The sequence below is a fragment of the Puma concolor genome, chromosome F2 (genome assembly GCF_028749965.1).
Source record: "Puma concolor isolate L17-30 chromosome F2, mPumCon1.1.hap2, whole genome shotgun sequence".
Taxonomy (NCBI): Eukaryota; Metazoa; Chordata; class Mammalia; order Carnivora; family Felidae; genus Puma; species Puma concolor.
Window position 1 is genome coordinate 61,292,125 of NC_141684.1, and position 18,395 is coordinate 61,310,519.

The window sequence follows — 18,395 nt, forward strand, 5'->3', positions numbered from 1 at the left end:
TTTTGGCCAAGAAGCATATAAAAACTACCAGAATAATACCTGTTTTCCCTGATTGAAATGTTTGTTACCATTGAAAAGAAAACAGGGTTATATTGGTATTTTCCTTTTTGGATACTGCCCTAAAAACAGACACATTAATTGGTTGCACACAGAAATTTAGTGGAATGTGCATTTAGGATGATACCTGGTAACAAATCAGTGGGTTAGACACCACTTTTCTCATCAACCTAGTTATTTACCTTTGAAGTTCAAGAACTTACCAGAGGCTTTAAAAATGATTCTTTTGTTAATAGGGAGAGAAATATATAGTGTCATTGCTTTGTCGGTCAACTGTATCATCACCCTGTGTCGACCCTTCCTTTGTCCTTAGGCTTCTCTGACCACTGGACAGCTTCCTGTTACTCTTTGCTATGGGCTTCAAGTTGCTATTGCTAATGGCTCAACTGGTCCTGCCCTTGACTTGATACCTGAAGTACCATAATCAGGCAGACCCTAGGGAAGGATTACTGGTGGGCACTACAGACAAGAGAGAAATTGAAAACCTGGATGAGCAGGATCTGAGTTTGATCAAAAGAATCTGTTTCCAAAACAGGATCGTGAAACTTGAGAGGAAAGTAGAAGGGAGTGAGGTCAAGTCCCTTCTATAAATGGTTTCCATTGTAACCCCGGGCACAGTAGGTGATGTTAATAAGTTGTCCAGTAACTTCCCATTTGAACACGTTTTTCCACTTACCCTCACTTCTTCAAACAAAACAAAGCAAGCAAGCAAACACTCAAGCAACGATATAAAACAGAAAAGCTTTCGGATTGAAAACAAGGTGCTAAGAGCAAGATATAGTTATTACACAGTCAAATGAAAGATTATTAAAAATGCTTCAGTGTGCTAATGGTACCTTATGTTTGCTTATAGACCTTTTCTCTACACTCACTGTTGAATTTTTAATGGTTTAATATAATACCTCTTTAAAATTGCATAAATTTGAAATGTGGCTATTGTACGACAAACCTGAATGTGTTGTAAATTATAGGTTTTCTTTTTTTTCCTTTCTTTGGTCTTGAACTAAATAGGAAAATTCTGCCAATTCTTTTTTTTAATTGGGGGTGGAGGGACAGAGAGAGAGAGAGAGAGAGAGAGAGAGAGAGAGAATCCCAAGCAGGCTCCACGCTGTCAGCTCGATCTCACTACCCTGAGATCATGACCAGAGCCAAAATCAATAAGTTGGACTCTTAACCTAATGAGCCCCAGTACGTATTACTTGCTATATATGTGTTTTCTTTCTAAAAATCCTCCTGACTTCAGTTAAACATTATGATGTATTTGCAGGTTAAAATCAGCCTAACCCATATGCTATAAATAAGAATGTTAGAAGCCTCTTGGTTTAAAGATGGCAGAAATCTGGCTGTAACAGAATTTCTGGCCAGCACCCACAGATGTCTCTTGGGAGTTTAGAAACCATCTATTTTTTTCACCAGGGTAAATTCAGGGGCAGTTTGGGTTCTATTCGTAATCTTCAGACAGTGGAAAATGGAGACTGTGGGCTTTGGAGTTAATCAACCCAGTGGCTTTGTCTTCACAGGTTCATGATTCTTAAAGAAAAAAGAAAAAAAAAGAATCACTCTTTCACATTCTCTCTAGCTTCCCACTCATAGTGGAAAGGTCAAAGTAGCATTTACTGTGCAGCCAGAGTCCACACTGGGGCTCTGCTAAATATTGAGCGAAACTTGTGATTCTATTTTGATTTGAAGGCGGCAGGTAGAAATATTCTGAAAGCGCTTTGGAGAAAGTAGCAACAGTTTTATTAGATATTTTGGAATAAGAAAAACTGAGAAATGACCACTGAAAAACAGGTCTCCAAAAATGTCTAGGATGTAGTTTTGATTTTGGCTATATGCATATGTAATGGAAGTTGTAAAATGATAGAAAATTTTCTTTCAAATTCTCATTACCATTTCTTTTCTAGGCAAATAGAGAATTCCACTTTCTCTCAGATTGACCACTAGGAGGTGCTCAACATGAAGAATAAAAAGCAGAGGGCAGCCCATGACCTCTTTTCTGAATTTGTGTGTTTACCTCTGGACTCTTTTCAGTATTCTGTGTCTGTTTCCCTGAATCTCAATTTTGAAAGTAGATTTTTATTGGTTGGTATGCCACCTCAAAATATTTTTAGGTTAAGATGAAACAAAAATAACTAAAAGAAGAACGATTTAGGCATATCGTTTGCCAGCACTGCCCATAGTGGATGGGAGATAAACTACTTGCTCAGATCGGCATTACGTTTTCATCAGATCAGCAGGTTGTGATGGCTTCTGGCACAGCATATAGGCTAAGATTTTTAAAAAGTTAAATGAAACAGTTATGTGAGTATAAAAATGATTTTCAACATCATTTTTGCTAGAATAGTGTTTCCTTTGGTGGAAGAGGGCAATATCTACATTGAAATACACCGTCACTAGATTTCAGACAGCTAGCTCTAATTTTAAGCATGTATGTTTAGAAAGTGTATGTGCTGGTCATTCAGATTCTAGATTGGGGAATGAAATCATTTGATTCTGAGGGAGCATAAAAATAGATTATAGGAATTTTCAGACTATAAACTCAAGCATACTATTTCCAGCCCTCCCTGTGGAATTGGATTTCGCTTGGGAATATAATCTTTTTAAATAGAAATCTCTAGTAGACTGTAAAATTGAGGGATAAACTGTGCATAAATTAATTTCTGGCACATGGTAGAGCATAAATGTTAGTTGAATTAAATATTTTATCACAGCAATCTGGAAGTATCTGTTAAATCATAAGAAACAAATTCTTCAGGACAGAGATTAAAACTGGAATTATGGTCTCAATTGTGAATTTCATGTCAATAGTAAGTCTAAATTTTATGAAAGTACATACATGTACCTAATATAAATTTCTATGCTTAAAAAACCTCTTTAATTTACTCACACATTTCTTTACCTTTCTTCCTTTTTTTGGTACTTGTATCCTTTGCTGACCTTGGGCTGTCTTATTACTAAGAGAATCTCCCCCACTTCCCTTTATATGTGTATTTATAGATTAAAACCTTTTGAGACTTAATAATGAAGAGATTATGCATTAATGGTAATGGTAAATAGGACTTATGCAATTAACTCAGGCTGTTTTTAAAAAAGGCAAGTAAAAGAAACAATTATTGAAACCAATAGCATTATAATGCAGGGTGGCATTCTATTATAGTAAGAACTAACTTCAGTAATATAGAACCATGGTTTTAGAGTTGGGGCCTTTCCTCTTTCCTATCAGGGCAGGGACTTTGAATGTGTCCAGTTTTTACTTGGATATTGTAGAATCTTCTTTTTCTTTTTTTTTCTTTTCTTAGTTCTGTTTGGGTGAGGACAATTACAATGGAAAGATACCCAATGTATTTTCAAATTTACATGGGCCTCGTAAATAAATCCTTTGAGTCAAGCTATGTAATTGAATTTTAAATATCCTGCATTTAGAAACTTAGAGGGCTGAACAGAGAATAGTGATACATTGCTAAAATGTTGCCTATAGTTCATGGGAATTAAGAAAAACCTTTAAAATGGTTTGTTTTTAACCGCATAACCATCATCAAACTATTAAAATATAAAATGTGTTATAGACTTGTCACTGGTATTAAATCTTGCTCTAGTTATTAGTATTAGACCATTATTAGCTATTTTGACAAGCAATATATCTGATTAAAAATTATTTTTCTATTTATCAGATAATACGGATAGCAACCTCACTCAATCAGGTTAACAATTTGTCTCACGTGTAATTTAAATTGTGATTCAAAGATAATTATGTATCAGATTTACATTCATACCATCTTGTCTGTTTCTTAGGAAAACAGTTTGTTGGAAAAGTATTTCACTTGTTCTGGTCATATGCTTCCCTGGTTTGATAATTGAGTGATTTTTTTTCCATGTTCAGTAAGAGATATTTTTCAGTGACCCAAATGATCCTCGGCCTGGTTGTAAATGAGGCCAGGCAGTTAGCTCTGTGAAGTTAAGGGTTGTACTCTACCACCAAGCACAGTACCTTCTATGGAATACAGGGGTGCTCACCTAGTATTCACGGGTGTAATACCTAGTATTTAGTAATATCGGGGTGCTCACCTAGTATCTGCCGAATGAACAAACAATGAAATAACAAATTCAAGTAGACAAAATATTTGAACTTAGGCTAGAAGCAGTTCTAAAATTCTACTTGTTTTTGTTTCAGAAAATCAAGTGGCTTCCTTGAGCCCTCTGCCTAATAAGTATGTCATGTTACATCATGAGCTATGGATTCTTTTCTTTAACCCAGGCGTGTGGCTCTTAAAATGAGAATTCTAAATTTGTCAAACGTATGTGCTAAAGACAGTCAATATCATTTATCTCTAGTCATTACCATTTGGCATGACCCACTGCTGCTTTAAGCAAACTGCAGGACTATAAATGCACTTCTAGGTTTTTTTTGTTTTTATTTTTGTTTCTTTTTACATAATTTCAGATATTAATAGGAAAAACCGTAATGAAATATACTATCGTATGTTGGAATGCTGAACTTGATGCCAGACGACATGGATGAGGCCACGTTCTACTATTCACCAGTGACCTGTGTCAACGTGAGCAAAATGCATAACTTCTCTGGTCCTTTATTGATAAATGATAGCTATTTCAGAAGGCTGTCGTGAGGATTAAGTTCAACAAGAAATTAACTAGAAGGTACTCTACATATATAAGGCTTTTTTTTTTTTTTGATATTCAAATTCCAAGTGAAAATAGTTGAATTGTTGGCTTTCCCCAGCTTGTGTCTACATGAGAGTGAGACTGTTTTGACAAGAAATTAATGGGAACAGACATTTGGCATAAATTCTCCTTGTAACCAGATCTAGTCATATCAGGATAATGTTTGATCTGAATGCTGGCTTCAAAGCAGTTGGTTTTGCCAGAGTGGAGAAAATTTCTAGTGGAAATATTTAGAGACCATTTAGGTCAACTCCAGGGACTCACTCAATTATGTCACTCTTGTATTTGCGATCCAACCCGAGACATTTATCCTTGTTCCCATTTCTATACTTTTATGATTGATCTCAGTTTTTGAGCTAAGATGATCTTGTGGCAATTTTCACTGGTTGTTAAGATAGCTAGAAGAATCAAGTTAACCATTCTTGAGATTGTGTTCTTTTTTCATTCATTCAAATAGTCTCTACTCACTGAAGTTTGTCCTTGGTCACTGAGCTAGCTACCAATGAGGACACTTTCCTAGCAGCAGAAACTTCCCAGGGGCCTCAAGGAACCAATCTATGTCCTTGTCATCCATGCAGTGCTTCTTAAACTAGGGATATATTTTCCAGGGGGGTACAAAAGAGGTATATGAAGTTATAAGAGTATCAGTTTTACTAGTTGATAAGCAATATAAAACATCATTTCTTTTATATTGAAATATATGGAGTAAAATGCAGCATTTACATGAATTTTTTAATGTAAAAATAAGACTTTGAAAGAATTCTGTGCTTGGTATATTTGCAGACCATCTCAGGCATACACACGTTCATTCTCTGCGTCAGGTGCAGTTCTTTGAAAAGGTTTAGCAAGTGCTGCAGAAGTGCATTCTGGGATCCCTTAGTTCCCAAATTGCCTCCCTATGAAACAACAAAGTCAGGTTTTTGTTTTGTTTTTGTTTTTTTAGAGGAGCATTTTTTTCTTTCCTAGCTGAAGACTTTTAGGCTCAGAAGGGCTAAGAAGAAGTGAAGGCCAAGCTTTCTATAAGATGTTCTTGAAAACTCTTTGAAACTAAAAAAAATATTAAAGGGAAAAAACTTTTTAGGGAAAATGTTTCCAGGGTGCAATGTTTAGGATTCCTTATCTAGGCAAGATTTCTAACATTAAGCATTCTGGAGCAAGATTCTCAGTAGAAAGCCTAATGGACACATGAAAGTGGGCATTTGTGAACCATCAGGGCAGTAAGACAAATCCACCTGTGCATACAGATAAATTAAAAAAAATTTAGTTCAATAACAGACATTAAAAAATAATTCATGAGTCTATGTAAAGAAAATGCTTTTCATAACTTATTTGCTCTTCTAACAGCAGACGTAACTGACTTAAAAAACTCTAGGTAGAAAATTCAAACACTCTAGATTTACAAAAACAGATCAACATTTTGCTTTAGACACTGACATAAGTATGAATAATGTAAATATCAATAGTTAATGACCACAAACCCGACAGGTTGTGTTTTGAGACAAACATGAAAACCTTAAGAAATTCTAAGCACAGTGAAAAAGAAATATTTAAAATTGTTTTTTAGCAGTAGGGATGCTTGGATCTCAACTAAGCATCTAACTTGTTTTCTTATCTGAGATATAATGACCAGATTCCGCTAATAAATGTTACTCCTTAAAGCCTGATGATCTAAACATGTGGGTTGTCTTTTCCAGTGTTTTATCATAATTTGAAAAACAGAATAAAATTTAGCATTTTTTCTTTAAATAAAAGTTGTGCTTTAAATTTGGTCCAGAATTTTCCCAACTCTTTCCATGAACCACACACACACATACATACACACGTACACATACAATGCACACACATACATACAGAATGCATTATGCTGAGGCAAAACTTGGACGTTCCTGAGAAACCAAAAATCATATTAATTTGGAGTCTTAAGGGAGCTTAGAAATAGTTTTGTCTGGGTTTCACTGGTGTAAAACTGAGACTTAGAGGTTTACAAGGCTTGTCCAGCATCACACATCTGGTAGTTGCAGATCTGGAATCAGAGCCTTAATTTCCTGCGAAGCAAAATGCATTCAAATGACCTGGGTTCTTAGTACAGACTTCACCAGCAGGGTAACCACCAGCAAGTGTTTTAAGTCCTCTGGATTTCAGTGTTTTCAGTGGAAAATGCTGGAAGTGGCTTTCAATAACGGTGATCCTGATGATGCTTGGGGACGTTGGAAACGTGAGGGTGTTTCCAGTTGCTGCACTTACTGGCAGGTGCTATGGCACCTGGAGCCCTCCCCAGGGGGCAGCCGTCCCTCTCCCCACTGGGAAATACTGGATGACCTGTTGCCAGGCCAGGGCTCTTTTTATGGTAACTCATTTCTGAACCCAGCTATCTATGAGAGGGGTGGCAGTCTCACTTAAATAGCTTTGCTTTTAGTTCATCAAAAATCACGTTTGGAATTCCCATTTTGGCATATCTGCATTCTGTCTTTAGTTCTTTAGACAGAACAGTTGATGTTGGATACAAGTGGAAAATACAATCTTCTTTAGATGGCCAACATACAACTGAAAAAAAAAAAAAGAAAAAGTGATTTCCAAATGTGGAGTGACATTTAAAAAAAAAAAAGTTTAGTTGTATAGCCTTTGAAATATTTTCAGGTTTTTAGGCTGTGGCAGGATATATAATTGGAAAAATTTCAAGCTTAAATTTCAAATTTGTTGATATCTGGTCATTAAATCTTGCCTATTTTCATGATTTATAAATAGAACCACAAATGCCACGAGTAAGCAGAAGCACAAAAGAAAAATGCACCCTATGAATTATGTCACAATAAAAATACTGTATTCCTTTAAACAAATGTATTTATAAGAGCTTTATGACCCAAAGCAAGATATGTGAGATGGTTTAAGAAGAGGTTGCAATTTCGCAACAAGAAGTCTGTACAGCCCCTCGGGGCAGTAGCTGTGAAGGAAGTACCTGTGTCTCAGAAATTTGTTTCCGTATGTTCTTGACAATTTTGCATCCCAGGTCCCATTATTTACAAAGTTAGGCATTTTGCAAGCTCAAAGCACCTTGATCCTCATAATTATGAATACATGCAGTGACATTTCATCCTTTCATGTGCAAATTCTAAAATTCATTGTAACAGAAAAGCAAAAAGTTGAAAATCTGTCTACAATTTGAAATGAAAGGATCAAAAATGTCAGACATTGCAGAATACTGGTTCCTAATAGAGCTCTCTTTATTTGTTCACCGTTCCTCAGTCATTTTGTGTTTGTTACAAAATGCAGTCTTGACTCTTTATTTAAACAGTACTTAAACTAAACTGTTCATGCCATGCAAAAATAACATTTTATGCACTTTTTTGGGGGGGGCTTCCCATTTTTTTAGTTCACGGGCATTATTACCTCATTTTTAAGAAACAAGTTTTTTTTTTTTTTTTTATTGCTTTTGTAACTAGTCACATGCTGGTTTCACGTGTGGGACAATAACCTGTGTCTCCTGGGTTGGAATGAATTTCTGGGGCAAACAAGTGGTTTTCCATCTTGCACCCTTCTTGACTATTGTCCTTTTTTACTTCAGCTACAGCATGGTAAATGTCTTGCCTACAGTTGTGACTTGTGTCCTGGGGGGAGGAAGAGCCCACACAGGCCTCTTCTCTTAAAGGGTCTCTTCCATCACTAGGTTTATCTGCACAGCAGTTTGGGCTGGGGTCGGCCTGCATGTCCCGTCTTGGCCCCTGGAGCTCTAAGAAGTCATCATCTTCGCCAGTGTCTATTTCCGTGAAGCTCCTCCTCTCTCTCGACGAGAAAGGAAAGAGTTTCTGCTTGGGAAACCGAGGGGTCAGTCCTTTGGAAGGTCCCTGACAATGTGCCGAAACCTCGGTGCCCAGCAAGGGTCTGTCTCCCTGGGAGGGGGTCTCTTCTAAGAGGATGGTGCTGATGAGCTGCGGGGTGGTGAGGGAAAAGTCAGCCACGGTGACCGGCAGTGGCCTGGCAGTGCTGGGCGGGGTCTGTGGGGCACTGCCTCTGTTTTCCTTAAAGTTCACTTTGAGGGATCTGGCTTTTAGCGGGTTGCTGCCTTTCAGCGAACTCTTAGGGCTCTCGGAGGTACTGTCAGACTGCAAAGGGCCGTGGAGCCCGCTTTGGGAAGCGCTGGCATCCAGGCTCACAGTTATGTCGACTGGAGCATATTCCAGGGTGGCATCCCTGGCCACAGGCCCTTTCTCTCTGGTTAGTGTGAGAAATGGGGGCCCCCTGGCTCTTTGGTGCTCTTCTGTCCCTGTGAGGTCGGGCGGGAACTTCATCTGCAAGTGAGAGGCGGACAGTGGCGGCAGGGGTGACCTCTCCGTCTCTGTGAAGTCGGTGGCACAGCTAGTGAAGCTGTCTATGCTGGAGGTGCTCTTCATGTCCACAATGACCTCGGTCTGTGCCACAGCCAGCTGCTCCTGCGGGCAGACCACTTCTTCCATTTCTATCTCTTCTTCGTACCCAGACGGCCTCTCAGGCTGTTCTTGGCAGTCTGGGTTCGGGTGAGAGTGAGGCTGGGTCTTGGTGATTTCGTTGTACAGCATCTCCAGTTTCTGGGCACTCAGATGCTGGGGGCTGGAGGAAGAAGTGTTGTTCAGCTGCTCGTGGGAGTCTTTCTGGCTAACCTCCTGGTACTTATTCTCAAAAGATTTGTTGGAGCTTGTTTCCGACAGAGCTTTCCTGGCCCACTTCCACCGGCTTGGAGAGAGGTGATTATCATCAGCTGAGTCCTTCGTGTTGGCCGACTCTCCTGCCTTCTCTACGGCCACGTCTATCAGTTCCATGCTTCGGGCAAAGGCATCTTTTAAGTTCATAGAAACGATGCTGCCATTCCTCTTGGCCCGCTCAAGAGCCTCTCTCCTTTTAATCGCCTTCTCCTGGCGTTTTTGCTCCTTGTAAAATTCAGAAAAATTGTTCACGATGATTGGGATGGGAAGGGCAATAACCAGGACCCCGGCAATACAGCAGAGGCCTCCCACGATCTTCCCCAATAATGTCTTCGGGTAAATGTCACCATAGCCTACGGTGGTCATGGTGATGGTGGCCCACCAAAACGATGCCGGGATACTGGTGAACTTGGTAGCATCTTCATCTTTCTCAGCAAAAAACACCAGACTGGAAAATATCATTATCCCCATGGCCAAAAATAATATCAACAAGCCCAATTCGTTGTAACTCCGTCTGAGGGTGAACCCCAGAGACTGCAGGCCTGTGGAATGTCTGGCGAGTTTCAGGATTCTGAGAATGCGCATGATCCGGAAGATCTGAACCACGCGCCTCACGTTCTGGAACTGCAGCACACTCTTGTTGGACTCCGTGAGGAAGATGGTGACATAATATGGCAAGATGGCCAGCAAATCAATGACATTTAGTGGGCCTTTAAAGAACTTCCACTTATTTGGTGAGGACAGGAAGCGTAAAAGGTACTCCATGGTAAACCAAGCAATACACACAGCCTCCACGTGTGCTAATTGGGGGTTGTCGTTGGGTTGTCCAAATTCATCCATTTCCTGCAGCTCTGGAAGAGTGTTGAGAGACAGAGCAATGGTGGAGAGTACGATGAACAGGATAGACACGATGGCCAAGATCTGGAAAAGAGAAGGAAGTCCAAGTTAGCAAATCCTCTTACTTGCTTAGGCAGCTGGGAGACATATGGGTTCCCCGTTCTTTAAATGATCTGGATTGCTCAAAGATATTGCAAGAAGGGAATTTTACAACCTAAAATTCCCTAACCAATGCAAACACTTTCACTTTTTATGAGTTCATCTCACTTAGAAGCCCAGCACAGTAAACATTTAAATTCTAGGGCCTAAGAAATTTGAAAAAAGTCCATTCCCTCACCCCTGCCATTGCTCCGAGGCACACCTGTGTCAGTAACCACCCTTTGGAATCGCTTTGGGGAGCAATCCCTCCTCTCTTAGTTGTCGGTTATTTTTCTCTCTCAACCACCCGGTTTGTGTTTAAGTGAAATTGCCTGAGAGGCACAATAGGCTAGACAGAATTTGTGGTTTCTAGAAGCTTTGGTCTACAACTAAAACCACGAATGCAGACCTACACATGGAGAGATACTATGGCACTCAGTACAACAATGCTTCTTGTACAACAGATACCATTTATGCGGTAAGCACTGATGGCAGAACCAAGTCAGTACAGCCTTCATCCTGGGAGGTGTGGACTTCTGGCCAGCATTGTGTGGGAAAGGAAGATTAGAGCTAGCTTAATTTAGTAAAGGAAAATCTCATAAATTTTAGAATGAAAGACAGCAGTCATAGAATGAAAATCATAAATTTTAGAATGAAAGACAGCAGTAGAATGAAGACAGCAGTCATAGCTGTTACATGGTGGTTATGAAAATTGCATGACACACAAATATTGCTAAACAAATGAAAGGTACCCATATGATTAGAGGCTGAAATGAATAGGGGAACTTGGTAGCATCTTTCTGGGGAGACAAAGGCCAAGAACAGGTATGTGGGAAATTGTGGAACCATGCACAATAGAGGCAGCCCAAGTAGGGACTTCTTTACTGTAAGCTGGTGTTCTAGATTTATAAGGACGAGAATGAAGACGAAAGTTTGCGAGCAACAGGAGGAAGCACTTTTTTGGTTTGTAAAGATGGTGTATCTGGGACACACAATTCTTGGTGATATAGGAAGCCTCTCTTACCTAGATTAGGTTTGGCTTGCTTGGTTTCATCTGACTTTTGTCAGTGGTCTTGGGAGCTGTCATTGGTCTCAGTTACTATGTGCAGCTCCAAGAAAAATATCCTGACAGTGACCATTTAATTTAAAGATTCAGCATCAAGTAAATATTTCAAAGGATGATGATTAAGCAGCTTGAGACCCTACAGCGCAGCAAACCTGAGATCATGAAAAAATTAGTTTGTCTCTGACATCAGGACTTCTAAACAAGAGTCTTCTCTTGTTCATCTTTCTCCCTCCATTTTCTTCTCTTTATCCTTGTCAGTTTCTCCACTTCTGGGTTACTCTCCTTACCCATTCTCCTTTTATGCCTCCTTTATACCTTTCATTGTTTTTTTGTTCCTGTTCTTCCAGCTTCCATCTTTCTCCTCAAATCTCTCTCAAGTAAAACCACAGTATAACATATGTAAGAGTGTGTTACAGATATTGAATAAAGATGTATGTTTCCTTAACTTAAAGAACAGTATTTTACTCTTAGTGTTTTAAATCTTTTTCTTAAACAAAACTAAAGTAAGTACTTTTGACTTGAGTATCCTTCAGAATTTCCTTTAAAAATGTGGATCAATGAATCGCAGTAGAAAAAGGTTCTATTCATCCTATTCTAAGAGATTGTGGAGGCTAAAGTTAGACATCCTCCTAGAAGGTTTAGATAAACCCATGGATAATGGGTTCAGAGGGTTTTTATTAAGGGCAAGTTGGGAATGCTCACCTCAAATTTCCACCCGCAGAGGCCAATGGCGGGGCGGCACTAACAAAATTCTGTCACTACAAGATTCCTTAGGGAGCACTGGCCAGGTCCCATCCATTATTATGCTCTTACCATAAGTAACCAGTCCCTCTGTATTTTCTAGGCGGTCACACTGTTGTTTAGTAAGTATATTATATTAAGTGGGCATTTTAAGTACTGGGGTTGCTGCCATCATTCTTACATTAATCCATATTCTAGGTTTTCTATATCTTATCTGTTCACCTGCCCATTTTGGATGCATCTTACTAATGACTGTCACTTCAAAGATCAAGGAGAAGAGTAGAATTACAAATGAAGCCATTCCATTATCTTCCAACCTTTTGGACAAAGGGCAAAATTGGATGGTCCAGGGTGGACCTTCAGTTTTCCTTGGCTCCACAATCACATTTTGACTGTAATTCATTTGACTTCAGTAGCTAACTTGGGGAACTAATGAAACACTGTAGAGTCCTAATACAGTCTATAGGCCAGATGATGGCAACTTAAAAAACACGGCTGCCCTTTATACCTGTAAATTCAGCACATGCCCAACGTGATTTGGAGTACATTCTTGAAGGAAAAGAATGACTAAAAATACCAAACACTCAAGCTCTTAGCAACCCCATATTCATATTAAACCATAGGTACTGAAGCGCATTATTTTCTGTCTCATGTTCAAATTTAATCTGTCAAAATCCATTTGCTCTCAGTTTAGAGAAATGGTTATTTTAAATATCTTGTGAAGCTTGGAGTTCTCCCAGAAAGACAGCGCTTTAGATAAATTATTCAATATATACCAAAGATGATGTGTGGTGCAATAAGCCAAATGCGAGCTTATTGTTTTATTGTAGTGTTTAAACAAAATAAATATAATAAATGTGACATTTTGGTCTAAGCTACAGGATACACTTCTAAACATGGATATTTTTTAGTATAGCAAACCCTTATGGCACTTAGGCATTACTTCTTTCAGCCTAACCACGCACAAGTTAGATGTTGAACTCCTGTCGCCTCCAACAACTGGACTCTAGAGCTGGCTGTGTATCTCAGCTCTAGCAAGCAGACTTAGGTCTGCACATGGCAAATGAAGGGGAAATGCAGAAATTCCAAACAATTATCTGTGCAATATTGGCCGACTCCCTTGGAGATATGGACTAGGTCATCTCCATGGTCCCTTTCTTTTTTTCTTTTTAAAAAATTTTTTTTAATGTTTATTTATTTTTGACACACAGAGAGAGAGAGAGAGAGAGAGAGAGAGAGAGAGCACGATCAGGAGAGGAGCAGAGAGAGAGGGAGACACAGAACCTGAAGCAGGCTCCAGGCTCCAAGCTGTCAGCACTGAGCCTGATGCGGGGCTCAAACCCACAAACTGCGAGATCATGAGCTGAGCCAAAGCCGGACGCTCAACCGACTGAGCCACCCAGGCGCCCCTCCACAGTCCCCTCCACCTCTTACGTGTGATGATTCTCTTTCTAAACCACCACCTTTTGCTAATTCCAGTCATGTGTGCCATCTATACCAAGGACAAATCGCAACTGATCCTATCATTTGGTTGAATGGCCAAAATATAAAAAGTCAGATGAGAAGACTTTGAAAACTATTGCCCTGTTCTGTTCTAAGCATTTGGTTACTGGGAATAGACAGTCTTTCTGGAAAAAACTTTTCTTTCATTTTGAATCACCTGGAAAATGACGTTAATGCTTCACATAAACACAGAAATTCAGAGGATCACACGGAGTTAAGATTAGGGCCCCTGATGCTTGCATTAATAGGTACCAAAAATTGGTTGCATTGATATCGGTGAGAGGAAGTAAGGCAGTTGGGAGACTTGCCTCAATTGCACCAACTTGTTGATGTGATATCCTTTGAAGGGATATAATGGTGTTACTGGGTGTTTTGTGGTGGAAAGAACACAAGACAGGGAATTAAAACACATGCCTCTACCTCTGTGGGCCACTTGGACAAGCCGGCTGCCTCTCTGAGCTTCAGGTCCCTTATCCGTAAAATGAGGTGAACCACATTTGTCTTGTCTGCCTCCCAGGGTCGGTAAGGATCAAACTAGATAATGCACATGAAGCAACCTATAAAATGTAAAGTCGGATAAGTGCAAGGAATGCTGGACATGTGTCTGGACACAGTCTTTGGCGAGCATCAAGAGGAAATGAAATACACTTGGACTGTTTATCCCCCATTTAGATACAATTTCATATCTGCTTTAAATTCACTGATGTCCAATAGTCCACAAAAGCACATGGAAACGTCTGTGCTTTGCACTGAAGGTCAGTGTGGGTACATTCTCTCTCTCCCCTCTTCCCTACCCTCTTCTTCCTTCCTTCATGAATATAAACTGGAAGGTGAAACTGAGTTTCAAGCTCTGAACTACATAGCATACGGGCTTTCTCTTCCTAGCGGGATAGAACACATTTAAAAACAAAACATCAGAAATAGAAAACAATATGGGGAATGTGATGATAAGAATTTTTAGGAGAGGGGCACCTGGGTGGCTCAGTCAGTTAAGTGTCTGACTTCGGATCAGGTCATGATCTCATGGCTTGTGTGTTCGAGCCCCACATCGGGCTCTGTGCTGACAGCTCAGAGCCTGCAGCCTGCTTTGGATTCTGTGCCTCCGGCTCTCCCTATCCCTCCCCTGAGCTCACACTCTCTCTCAAAAATAAACAAACATTAAAAAAAAAAAGAAGAACTCTTTAAAAAAAAAAAGATTTTCTGAACCAGCTTATTTAAATTGACAGGAAGGAAAAATCCTGTGACAAACATTATTAGGAGCATAAATAATTTTCTACTTTCAGAAAAAGGACAAGGCATGAACACATAAACCAAAGTTTAAACCATTTGTCAAGGGAAGAGACTAGAAGTTGGTTAGAATATCATGATTTCACCCACTGATCTACTTTTTAAAAAAAAATTTTTGATGTTCGTTTATTCATTGAGAGAGAGAGAGAGAGAGAGAGAGAGCACATGAGCAGGGGAGGGACAGAGAGAGGGGGACACAGAATCTGAAGCAGGCTCCAGGCTCTGAGCTGTCAGCACAGAGCCTAACACGGGGCTCGAACTCATGAGCAGTGAGATCATGACCTGAGTTGAAGTCGGACGCATAACTGACTGAGCTACCCATGTGCCCCTTTTTTATTTTATTAAAAATTTTTTTAATGTTTATTCATTGAGAGAGAGAGAGAGAGAGAGAGAGTGCGCAGATATCCTACTTCTAAAGACACTATCAACCATAGCAAACCTGAAAGTAAATCCTTTGGTTTTAAGAAAAGCAAACCAGAAAGTAAATCCTTTGGAAGAATCATCTAAATTTGCAGTTCTAGCTTTTCATATTCCTAGAATACCTGGTGCTATCCTCTACACTGGTGGTCCTCAGTTGACTACTAGCTCTTTCTTCTCCAGAATGTTCCCTTGGCTCTCCCAGGACAAAAGGGAATCTGTGCTTAAGTACCCTCTGCTGATCTGCACATGCTAGCATGAAGCCCTTATGTGCTAACTGATGTAAGCATGACACATGCAAAGCAGGCGCATCACTGAAAAGTTCAGTTGCCTGTCCGTTATTTTGGCCCTATGGGTAACAGGAACCCAGGAATTCAGTCCTCCACCACCTCCATTCGTGTGCTGTTCAATGAGGGTTTGAAAAGACTTAGTCATCCGTGCTCAAACTGAGGTCAGCAGTCAGCCTGTATAATGCCTTTCATTTGGGGAAGGGTGTGAGAAACATTCTAGTTCCACATACTATCGAATTCTTCTTTGAATTTTTTTATTCTCACGTACAAAACCAATTCTTTGAGAGAAGAGTTTTTGGTTATCTTCTGACTGAAGACACTGTTTTAATAGTTTCTTGGTATCTCTGGGAATAAGCTTTGTTTCACTACTCATGATGATATGTTTCTGTATTTTAAATGGTTAGGTTTTAGGAAGCAAGTGATTGGGTAGAAGGCTGGTGAAGGAAACTTGAATTTTATTCACAGTAACTCTGCAGAGAAAGGAGCAACAGAAAGATGGAGATACCTTTCATCTTACACACACTCCAACCACTGGGTAACTTCTTTTTAGGTCATTCCTTCTTGCAAGTCTTCAGGAGCCAGAGAGTGAAAATGGAGACTGGCCAAGCTGGGCTGAGCACAAACTTCCTGCCCCTCCTAACCCCTCAAGGGCAGCGAGCATCGCTCTCCGGTTTTGTAGACTGCTTCGCCTCCCCTCCTTCCCCAAGAAAGCACAACACAAATGCTTAGATTCTTCCATTTAGTCTGTGAATGAATGATGGATTTGGGGGGAGGGACACAAGAAGAGAATGAGTGGAGTTTATCCTTGGAACAGATTTCATTTAACTTGATACTAGGCTGTAAAAACAAATCATAGAACACTCAAGTTAGAGGAGAATTTGGAAATATTCCATTTCTCATTGTATAGAGGAAGAAATGAAGATTCAGGGAGCCTCATAAGTTCCTGGGAAGTGGAGAGGGGGTGGTGACAATATAGGGCTTAGTGTTGAAAGGTTAGAGTTTGAAACCTGTTCTGATATACTTTACTAGTTTTGTGACCATGGGCACTATGATTAGCTTTTCTGGGACTCTGTATTCCCATATAGAAAATGTGGAAAATAAATACTTGTTTCACTTAGCTACACAGTATTGTTTTGAGGACCTTGATGGTTAATTTTATGGGTCAACTTGTCTAGTCTGTGGTATCTGGTTGTTTGGTCAAACACCAGTCTAGAAGTTGTGGTGAAGGTTTTTAGATTTTTAGTTTTTAAGATCACATGTTTTTAGATGTGATTAACATTTAAATGAGCAGACTTTGAATAAAGCAGGTTACCCTCCACAGTGTGGATAGGCCTCATCCAATCAGTTAAAGGTCTTAAGGGTGAAGACAGGTTTCCCAAAGAAGCAGCAATTTGATCTTAAGACTGCAACACAGAAATCCTGCCTAAGTCTGCCTGGCCTGCTCTGTGGATTTCAGACTCAAGACTACAACATCAACTCTTACCTGAATTTCTAGACTGCTGTCTTGCCGTATGGATTTCAAAGTTGCTGGTCCTCACAGTTGTGTTAGTTACTTCCTTAATCTCTCATATATATATATATATATATATATATATATATATATATATATATATACACATACAGTTGACTCTTGGATAGCACATTTGACAGTTTGAACTGCATCAGTCTACTTACATGCAGATTTTTTTTTTTCATACAGTGCAGGACAATAAGTGTATTTTCTCTTCCTTATGATTTTCTTAATAACATTTTTCTTTTCTCTAGCTTATATATTGTAAGAATACAATATATAATAAATATAACATACAAGATATGTACATGTTAATTGACTGTTTATGTTACTGGTAAGGCTCCAGGTCAACAATAGGCTCTTAGTTAAGAATTGGGGAGCCAAAAGTAATATATGGATTTTTACCTGTACAGGGGTTCGGTGCCCCTAACCCCTATGTTGTTCAAGGGTCAGCTGCATACATAATCTCTCTCATAATCTCTTTCTCACATTTCTAATATCTATCTATCTATCTATCTATCTATCTATCTATCTATCTATCCATTCTCTATCTCTATGTCTATGTATACATAATGTATTAGCATTTATTTTAAACTCATCTTACCACTGGGGCACTGACTACTGCACCATGGCTGGTCCCTGCTGTTTGCAAGACAGAGTCTGGAAAACTCCTGGCTACCACTCTGTGTGTCTCACTATATACCTCTATCTACATATATAGTTTCTGTCTCTCTCTCCACACATTATCTATCTGTCTATCTATCTATCTATCTATCTATCTATCTATCTATCTATCTACCATCTATTGAATCTATCCATATATTATATGCTTCCTGGGTACATCATCCCCTTCATCCCACTGTCCTCCATCTGTCCTTCCAGAAGTCCTCCCTTGGCACTCCACATTACAGTGGCCTCTCCTGAATGCTTATGGCATTGATTTCCTGGGTTTACCAGATACACAGAAGGTATAGAGGACACATCTTGCAGTTACTTGGACTCACATGGTCTCCCTTGGCAGCCTTGCTTGTACTCAGAGAGGTGCCTCCCAGGAGGACTGCCAGACTTAGGAAACAGAAAACAGGATGCTGTTATATTTGAATCAAACTTTCGTACGCGAATACCTATACTAAGAAAAATTTGTGGGGCGGCTGGGTGGCTCAGTCGGTTAAACGTCTGACTTTGGCTCAGGT

At 39.6% G+C, this 18,395-nt stretch overlaps 1 protein-coding gene and 1 long non-coding RNA gene across 3 annotated transcripts in view; one reads left to right on the forward strand and one right to left on the reverse strand.

Annotated features, from left to right (window-relative positions):
- The window catches only part of LOC147572052 (uncharacterized), a 79,354-nt gene that overhangs the window by 52,840 nt on the left and 8,119 nt on the right, over nt 1-18,395 (forward strand). The gene's annotated exons all lie outside the window — the stretch shown is intronic.
- KCNB2 (potassium voltage-gated channel subfamily B member 2) overlaps nt 7,927-18,395 on the reverse strand; it is a 388,657-nt gene continuing 378,188 nt past the window's right edge. Inside the window, exon 3 of the mRNA XM_025922800.2 lies at nt 7,927-10,334. Within this exon, the coding sequence (XP_025778585.1) occupies nt 8,178-10,334 (2,157 nt within the window). The 3' untranslated portion in view covers nt 7,927-8,177. The remainder of the gene's footprint in view (nt 10,335-18,395) is intronic.